Consider the following 10,000-nt stretch of genomic DNA (forward strand, 5'->3'; position numbering starts at 1 on the left):
AGAGATGGTGGTAGTGTTAGTGGTAGAGATGGTGTTAGTGTTAGTGATAGAGGTAGTGTTAGTGATAGAGGTAGTGATAGTGTTAGTGATAGAGAGTGTGTTAGTGTTAGAGGTCGTGTTAGTGGTAGAGATAGTGTTAGTGATACTATAGTGTTAGAGATAATAATGATGATAGTGTTAGAGATAGTGTTAGTGATAATGGTAGAGATGGTGTTAGTGATAGAGGTAGTGATAGTGTTAGTGATAGTGGTAGAGATGGTGTTAGTGTTAGTGGTAGAGATAGTGTTAGTGATAATGTTAGTGTTAGTGGTAGAGATCGTGTTAGTGGTAAAGGCAATGATAGTGAGAGCGTTAGTGATAATGTTAGTGATAGTGTAAAGGTTATGGTAGTGATAGGGGCGAATTCACTAAAGCAAATTGCGCCCGCTAATTGCACCATAATATTGCGCGTCAGTTGCGCCCGCTATGTGCTCCGTTTTAAAAACCTATTCACTAAAGACATTGCGCTAATAATATCCCAGCGCAAACACGCCCATTCGGTGTTTGCGGCTGAGTGCAATGTGCTGCTGATATAGGAAATTACTATAAATACTGCGCATACAGCGCATACAACTCGTATGCATATCATTGGACGATGGCAGACAGAAAAAGAAAGATACGATTTTCAGACAGCGAACTTGAAGGCCTCACGGACGAGGTTCAAAAACATGTCTCACAGCTTTCCGCAAAAAATATCACGACTGCAGCAAAAAATCATATTTGGGGTTTAATTTCCCAATCAGTCAGTGCCATTTGTGTGTGTAAACGCGGAGGACTGCAAACGGAGGTGGAATGATTTAAAAAGACGAACAAAGGAAAAATTGTCATTTTATGTTATGCAAGTTGCAGCACGATGATCTGGCATACTTTTGGGGGAGTGTATAACATTGCCCCACCGGTACGATCTAGGCATCTAAACGGCTTTTCAGGATTCCAAATGTGCACTCAATCACACCGCGCGTCCTGATGTGAGCCCAGTTGTACGCCGCCTCTCCAACGTTGGAAGGATTACGCACGGGAGTCATCATCCATGGCTGAAGATGATACCTGCCGTCACCTATGATACAAAAGCAAAATATTTTCAAGACCATTCAAATAAAACAAATATTGTGTAGGCTATGTTTTTATTTATTTATTTATACCTATATCGGCACCCAGCCGTTCAATGAACAGCTATAGGGAATGCGCAGTTTCGCGTATAGACTATTATACGCACAGTTTCGTGCGCTATTATATTCATTGGGGGAGCTTGGACTCGCTGGGGACGGGTGGAGAGACGCATAGTCAACTGAGCCTCCCCAGACGCGACTTCATCCTCCAGTTGGCTGAAGAGCTGCGCGCTCTGGTGTCCAAACAGTTACCGCGGTGGTTCTAGTGTTAAATCAAAAAGTGACCTTCTTCTAAATATTCTCTCACGAACAACATGCCTGGCATTGCGATGCCTTCGCCTCGCAACAAGCACTGCTGCCATGATCAGCGGACAGGCTGGCCGCGACACACCCCTTGCGCTTAAATACCACCACGTTTCTGAAAACGGTATTAATTTCACTTTAACTGCGTGAGGCAATTTGCGCCGATGTTTGTGAATTGGGCGGGTTTTGCAATAATGTTCATTTGCATAGAAAGGGGAACATTCTCCGCCCATATTACCTAATTTAAATATGAGCTAATAACACCGGCGCAGAGCAACGCAATGACGAACGCAACGCAGTTAACACCGTATTTCACCCTTTGCGAGGGCTTTGTGAATAGCAAACATAATTTTTGACTTATTTGCACAGGCTTTGCGTCAGGAAAAGCTGCGCAATCCTTTAGTGAATTCGCCCCATAGTGTCAGTGATAATGTTAGTGATAGTGTAAAGGTTATGGTAGTGATAGTGTTAGTGATAATGTTAGTGATAGTGTAAAGGTAATGGTAGTGATAGTGTTAGTGATAATGTTAGTGATAGTGTAAAGGTAATGGTAGTGATAGTGTTAGTGATAATGTTAGTGATAGTGTAAAGGTAATGGTAGTGATAGTGTTAGTGATAATGTTAGTGATAGTGTAAAGGTAATGGTAGTGAACTCAACATAGTGATCTTAAGTCACCGTCTCTCAGGTGTTTGATCTGATAGGATCAGTGTTGGTTGGAGGCCCAGCCTGCCCCCCCCCCACCCCCACATCCCAGTCCCTCCCCAGCTGAGACTGCCCCCTGCAGGCTGGCTCAGCCCTAGCTCTATCTGCAGCATGTTGTTCCGAGTGTCCCCTCACTTGGAAGGACTTGATGAAGGTCCACAGCAGGGTCCGAATCCCCTCCCCCCGAGACAGCAGCTTCACCAGCCTCATCACTCGGAACAGTCGGAAGAAGGTGATGGAGATCCTGGCGTTATCCTCAGAGTTCTGGGGTCCCTTTTGTTGGGTGAACGGACGTCAACACAAACACACACACACACACACACCCACACAAACATGAACCCACACATGAACACGCACATGAACACGCACATGAACACACACATGAACACACACACACACACACTCACACACACATGGACACACACAGGTGTAGACAAATACAAACCGGTATGGACACAGACAGACAGACAGACAGAGACAGACAGACAGACAGACAGACAGACAGACAGACAGACAGACAGACAGACAGACAGACAGACAGACAGAGACAGACAGACAGACACATGCACAGACATGGACACACACAGGTATGGACACACACACACACACACACACACACACACAAGAAGGCACACATTCACATTTGTATGCATGTGAATACCCACAAAAATGTGTGGATATGAACACGCATAACAACGGACACACACACAAACACATGCACGCACGCACACACACACACACACACACACACACACACACACATACAATTAATAAAATGGATTTGTTGAATGTTACATCCTACCCCCATCAAAAACAACCAACAAATGAGTTCAGGAGAGAATCGGGCTATCACGCTTTCTCTAGTGGCCCAGAGAGAAACGGACGAACAGATATCATACGGTCTCTTCCACTCCTCTTTCATCTGTCCATTTCTACCTTCCACTCCTCTTTCATCTGTCAATTTCTACCTTCCACTCCTCTTTCATCTGTCCATTTCTACCTTCCACTCCTCTTTCATCTGTCCATTTCTACCTTCCACTCCTCTTTCATCTGTCCATTTCTACCTTCCACTCCTCTTTCATCCGTCCATTTCTACCTTCCACTCCTCTTTCATCCGTCCATTTCTACCTTCCACTCCTCTTTCATCTGTCCATTTCTACCTTCCACTCCTCTTTCATCTGTCCATTTCTACCTTCCACTCCTCTTTCATCCGTCCATTTCTACCTTCCACTCCTCTTTCATCTGTCCATTTCTACCTTCCACTCCTCTTTCATCTGTCCATTTCTACCTTCCACTCCTCTTTCATCTGTCCATTTCTACCTTCCATCCTCTCTGTCTGGCCATTATGGGCTCACACCTTCTCTCTGTCCTGATGTAAACTAACTAAACTCTCTGTCCTGATGTAAACTAACTAGACTCTCTCTGTCCTGATGTAAACTAACTAGACTCTCTCTGTCCTGATGTAAACTAACTAGACTCTCTCTGTCCTGATGTAAACTAACTAGACTCTCTCTGTCCTGATGTAAACTAACTAAATTCAGCCTTATCCATCTTAAAGCAATTCAATAAGTGAGTCACAAAACGATGTATTTTCACACACTATAGACTTCATGTGAAGTATATCACATTAGACAGAACTCCAACTGGGGCATTAGTAATAGTAGACAACATCTACCAATCAATCAACCAAATGAACAATTAAACAAACACTACAAGTAAACTAGTGAAATGGCCTGTAAACAGCCTGTATTGATCTGTTTGCTGTTGTTTTTTGTCCCGGAGCCACTTGTCTACTCTAAAAACACCAAGGTGCTGCTTCTCTGGTGATCACACCAGAGCTGAGCAGCAGGGGGAGCCACTGAGCCACACAGAGAGACAAGAGAGAATAGAGAAAAAGATACTATAGATAGAAAGAGAGAGGGAGAGAGAGAGAGAGAGTAGTAGCAGAGAGAAAGAAATACAGACAGAAATAGAGAGACAGGAAGGGTTCATATACAGAGAGAGAAAGAAAGAGAGTGAGTGAGAGAGAGAGAGAGAGCATGACTGTGATGGATGGTGTGGTACTGTATGCACTAATGACCAGGCACCAGGAACACGGCTAACAGAGGGGGAGTGGACACCATGGAAACACCACCACCACTGGACCGTTTGACAAGACTGGGCCTCAGCGTGTCCTGACACACACACACACATAGGTGGCATGCTGCAGGTGATTGTGGGTGGGGCAGGTGAATGTGGGAGGGGCAGGTGATTGAGGGTAGGGCAGGTGATTGTGGGAGGTGTAGTGATGGGGGTGGGGGGAGAGGAGAGGGCGTGCGACGAGGGTTGGTCTTACCACAGGGGGAGGTTGGGAAGACGAGTCAGCTGGCTTTAAAGAAAGACACACAGATCAAAGCTATAGCACCAGACCTCAGTGGCACACCACCCTGTGTGTGTACAGTATGTGTGCGTGTGTGTGTGCGCGCGTTTGTGTGGTGTGTGCACGTGTGTGTGTGCGCGCGTGTGTGTGTGGTGTGTGCACGTGTGTGTGTGCGCGCGTGTGTGCGCATGTGTGTGTGTGTATTGGGGGGGATTTGTGCCACGTATTTGCTGACTGAGCACACACGACGAACATCGCTAGTTTCCACGTGAACTAATGGCGCGTTCCAGGCAACCCGTAACCCGTGTTTTTCTGACCTTCTACACGTGAAAATGCTCTGGAATGGCAGTCAAACCCGTAACTTCCCACCCGTGAACTCGTACAGATCGATGTACTCCCAGTTGCGCTCTCTGACGTCACACAGCCCTCTAAACAAGATGGCAGCCCCCATGGGTATGGCGACAAAGATAACTTTAGGGCAACGTAAAGTAAATTTGTACGTTGTAATCAAAATAATACAAACGATTATGCAATCTGCTATGTGTATATATGATGCCCAAATATGTTGACAAAAGATACGTTAAGGTAAACCTGAACTTGACCATGCAAACGGCGAAAAGTCGATGTCAATAAATAAAATTATGTAACGTACGATTTCTTAGCATAGCGAAATTAGGCATACAATGTTTAGCTTGCCAGATCTGACAATGTGCCAAATCTCAAGCTTTTGCAATATTGGCTTGTTTACATTTATCCAGAATTCCACACACTCAGTTTGCCTGGAACGCTATGAAGTCGTGAGTTGTGACTTGAAGGCGTAACTTACGGGCTCAAAATCCTATCTGGAACGCGGCATAAGTGCCGTGACCAATGACGTTACCAACGTTGCCGCCGCTAGTTAGCCTCTGAAGAGGTAGATGCACAGGTTAGAGCGCTGCTACGTGACTATGAGCGCGTCGGACCTTCATGACTATTAGCGTGTCGGAGCTATGTGACTATTTGCGTGTCGGACCTACATGACTATTAGCGTGTTGGACCTATGTGACTATTAGCGTGTCGGACCTATGTGACTATTAGCGTGTCGGATCTACGTGTCCGTCTCCTCATCACCATCGGAAGGTAAGCTGCTAGTTTTCTTGTTAGCAACGATACAGCTGATGGTATTTTTTCTGCTTTGGGTGGTTTAAGATCAGCGAAATATAGCCAGCCTGAATCTTTTTGATATGACAAATTTATTTGTGTCCGTTATTTGCCTTGTTGTTCTCTAGTCTAGCTAAGTGCTGTGATAGTATCTTTAGATATGTGTAAGGCTAGACTAACTTTAACATCTGTGGTTCTCTGGTGTTATATATTTAGATGTCATATTGTGAATGGGGGAGTAGCCTAAAGTTAGCTTGCTAGCTATCTTACTGGCTAATCTAGCTAACCTAGTTATTCTGCGTAGCCCCTATCTGGTTGTTATAACGCAGTCTCGAAAGGGGCTATGAACTTTGCTTTGGCCTATGAACTTTGGCCTTTATTTAAGTGTTTCTGAGAGTAACAGAACATTTTCTTCTAACCCTGAGATTCAATTCTCTCATTGCAAGTTTCATAGTTTTCACTAAATCATCTTTCTGGAATAATGTTATGCCTAATGTTGTGTTGTGTAGCTTACTCCACGATAGTTTTAGCTTTGAAAACAGTATGAAATCTATACTGCTCACCGACTGCATTATGTTTACATAATGGCCACACGATGGCACTCTTAACACAACATATGAGATCATAATAATAATAATAATAATAATAATTTGTGTTAGACTGCCACTGTGTGGCCAATGTGGCTTGTGCTTCTCTTAATATAGATAGAAAACTGTGTGATCCAGATCTCTAGGTGTGTGTGTGTGTGTGTGATCCAGATCTGTAGGTGTGTGTGTGTGTGTGTTCCAGATCTCTAAGTGTGTGTGTGTGTGTGTGTTGTCCAGGAATTTACATCCAAACACCTTAAACCTTTTGTCCTGGTAATTCATCACCTCCCCCCAAGTCCCCCGCAAACCCCAGTTTCAGTCTAATGTAAAACACCAACTCTCCCCCCTTTTGTAATTGTAAACACACTCTGCATAGCTCTTCCTCATCTCTTTGTTTAAGTCAGAAGGGCCCCACCTTAGTCTTCCTCGTTTTGATTCAGACCTTTGTTTTCTTTGTTTTCTCATGTCACATGTCTTTACTCTTGGCCACGCCTGCCATTCATGTACAATGCAGTAGCCAATCACATCCTGGAAACACTGTACCTTTGTTTGGACTGTACATAAGCCACAGCTAGAAGAGGCTGACTTCACTTCTCTGACAAACCACCTTTGTTTGCGTTGTTCAGGAAGTCCTTGCGCAAGTATTTGATTTCATTCAATAAACCAGACTCAACCTTTTGAACGTATCTTGGTAAATCTTTGGACTAGACAAGTCTAAAATACGATCACAGTTTGGCGAACGGGAATGGGAGCACTGCCTGCGTTTGCTTCGGGATTCCAGTGGATAGGACTGATCGGCAGACGTGTCGGTCCATATGGGCTTGGAAAATCAATTTTCTCTCTTGCGCCAGAGCGCTAGCCGAGATTATTTCCTCAGTTCTGCCACTGGATTCCTGAGGCTCACAGGTACGTTTAAACGAACCCTCTTATGGGTTGAGTTGTATTTGCCTTGATTTGGTTCAGCTTGTTGGTCTGGATTGTTTGAAAACAGAAAACCCCAGCGTGGGTATTTAGTCCTACCGAGGGTAGGAAGAGCATGGTTGATGTTTCGTTTCCAGAACGATACCAACTAGCTTAAGCCTCATTGTTGATGTTTCGTTTTCAGAACGATACCAACTAGCTTAAGCCCCGTTGTTGATGTTCGTGTTAGCACGATTGCCGACTAGCTTCGAAGTGATTGTTGATGTTCGTTGAAGAACGATTACCAACGAGATGGTGGCTACGGGAGTGATTGAGAGTTTTTGCAATCCGCGTTTCTTGGAGAAACGATTTCCCCTTTTCCCGGGTGGCTTGGTGAACCTAACGAGCGTTAGCTTTGACCAAGTGGCTGTGCAGTGTTTGGTGGACCTAAACTAGGTTTAGCTCTGACCAGGTTGCTGGTGCAGCCGGGCATGCTTGTTGTTTGTAACGTGGGCCTTTGTTTCGTCTTATACGTCTTATGTTTACTGTTGAGCCTCGGCTCTTGATTGTATGTTTGTTACGCACGCCATGGATCCAGGTAAAGTATTGTAAAGTATTTTTTGTACCCTTTTTAGACTGTTAAAATTCTGCTAGATTTCCCAGTAGGCTAGTTAACTGGTTGCCTAGGAGACGCAGGAAAACTCTCGCGGTGTTCTGCCATTGAGCCAGAAGAGAACAAAGCACTTCGCTGACTAGGTGAGTACTAAGCGAATTTAATGTGTCTTAATGTGTGTTTCTTTCGAAATTGTATTCTTTCCCGCCGTGAGTTAACCATAAGGTTTCCTTTCATTGCTGTTTTGGGGTTTTAGGCTGCGTCGTGTTTTATTAGGGAGTTGTTTCTTTAAATTTCCCCGCGCTGCCAAAGACAACTTCCGGGTCATACATGCAACATTTTGGGATCACCACTAGGTGTCAATGTAACCCCGGCTAATAACATAGGGCTAGAGGAGGTCACAGGATTCTACTGCTAGCCTGAGAAGATTGTTGCGCTGAAGCATTACTCTGCGAGCGTTTGTTGGCAGAATTTCGTTATGTGCTAAAGCATTTTCGATTTCTTACATCCACATCTGACTTAGTGTTAAATTCTAAGATTCGGGCTCAGCTAGAGGGTTAAGGGAAAAGCCTGTTACTTCTCTAGACTGGTCTGTTTTTAAGATTTGGGAGAGTAGAACGAGAGAGTTTTTTTTTTTTTTTAGGTCAGGAAGGAAAGATAAGGAGATTCAGCAAACAGTCTCTCCGCCATTTCCCCAGCAGAATAACTCTGATTTAAAATTAGATTCCCCCTCGACTTGTTGCGCCATTAGCCACGCCCCTTCTCTCTACGAGTTAAGCCACCCCTTTCTACGAGGTATTTGTCCGAACAGGTCCGGAAGGAAGAGCCTCCGATTTTGAAGTCGAGCGCCACCTGCTGGACTTCCCTTGAACAACCCATAAGGGTGATTTTAAACTAGCCAAGATAGAGAGTTTTAATTTTTAAGGGAAATAAACAGGATAAAATAGATGTAGAGCGAACTCAAAAGTCTGACAGGGTTGAATAGGTGTTTGATTCAGGAGTTTTGTTTCAATAGTCAATGAATGGCCATAAGCTGTTCGTTTTATGCATTTCTACTGTATGAATTTTCATTCATATAATGATAATGTGTTTTTTGAGGAGCTGGCATTAGGCCTTCTCCTCTGCTATTGAACCCAGTCTGTGTTTTGAGTCTTAATTTTCAGGTGCTATGGACCCTGGGCGGCAGGTCTTTGAGGAGCCTGGATCATGCCTTCCTGGGGACATTGGAACCTGCTATTGGTCTGTTTAACTGTTGTTTGTTTTGTCTCTCTTTCTGATATGTAGCTTAAGACATAAGGGTTTGTGCATAATAGTGGGGGGAATAGATAAGGGTTGCCAGTATCTTAATCTGAATGCACCATCTCATAACCCAATTATATATTTTTTAAATGAGTATGTTAAATATCTCATGTTTATAGTTTGAGGCACATTCATCGGGCCTGAGTGTTTTTTCTGAGTGGTATTTTACAGACAACTGTCGTTCCGGGAGTGATGGGTGAATGCCGAACCAGGAGACGGGCACAGGACACCGGAGGTTACTGGCCTGTTTCCCTACAGATAAGCGATCTGGGGTTCGTGAGATGCAAAGCCAACGCCACGTCACCAACTCACTGTGAGCGACAGATAAGTATGAAACATAGAAGAGACCATTTTGTCCGAAGCAGTGCCCAAATACTCTGTCCTCAAATGCAGAAGAGGGAGGGTTTAGATATACAAATTTTTAGCTATACAAATGAAGCTTTGATGGAGTTTTTTTGATTAGTTAATTGTAAATGAAGCCAGTTCATTTTAGTGTCATTTTCTTTGCCTCATCTCTATTTTTATCCTGACTTCAGGAAATTTTTGCTTTCACCCTTAGGGGGTGTTGTTTTGTTGAGGCGAGAATATGGTTATTTTATTTTCATAAAATCGTGAGAGAAATGCTAGAGCCAAACCCAATTGCCTTGATCATGACTGGGGACTGGGCGTATTGAAGTCATTCTAACGCTGCCCCTGATGTCACTGTAGGCTACTGCAGACTGGCTCTAAATGACACTTGAACAGTCACCCTGTTTAAGTTTTCCTGACAGAATAACAACATTTTTTCCCCAAAGCAGGAGCTTGCGCTTAACCATGTTTCTGAGTATCTCCTACAGACTGTTGAATAACCGTTCCTGATCAAAGAAGGGAACAGGGAGACCAGACCAGAGGACTCTCTTTTGCTCTTCTGTTTTGTCTCTGTTTGTCTCTCTCATCTGTGGATCCACA

The 10,000-nt window shown here is 44.1% G+C and overlaps 1 protein-coding gene across 1 annotated transcript in view; it reads right to left on the reverse strand.

Moving 5' to 3' along the window:
- The window catches only part of LOC311317032 (cadherin EGF LAG seven-pass G-type receptor 1-like), a gene marked incomplete at its 5' end in the record, with an annotated part of 150,518 nt that overhangs the window by 118,577 nt on the left and 21,941 nt on the right, over positions 1 to 10,000 (reverse strand). The window contains one exon of the mRNA XM_084448025.1: positions 2,290 to 2,418. Coding sequence (XP_084304151.1) covers positions 2,290 to 2,418 — 129 coding nt within the window. The remainder of the gene's footprint in view (positions 1 to 2,289; positions 2,419 to 10,000) is intronic.

This window comes from Borostomias antarcticus, assembly GCF_949987555.1.
Source record: "Borostomias antarcticus genome assembly, chromosome: 13".
Lineage (NCBI taxonomy): Eukaryota > Metazoa > Chordata > Actinopteri > Stomiiformes > Stomiidae > Borostomias > Borostomias antarcticus.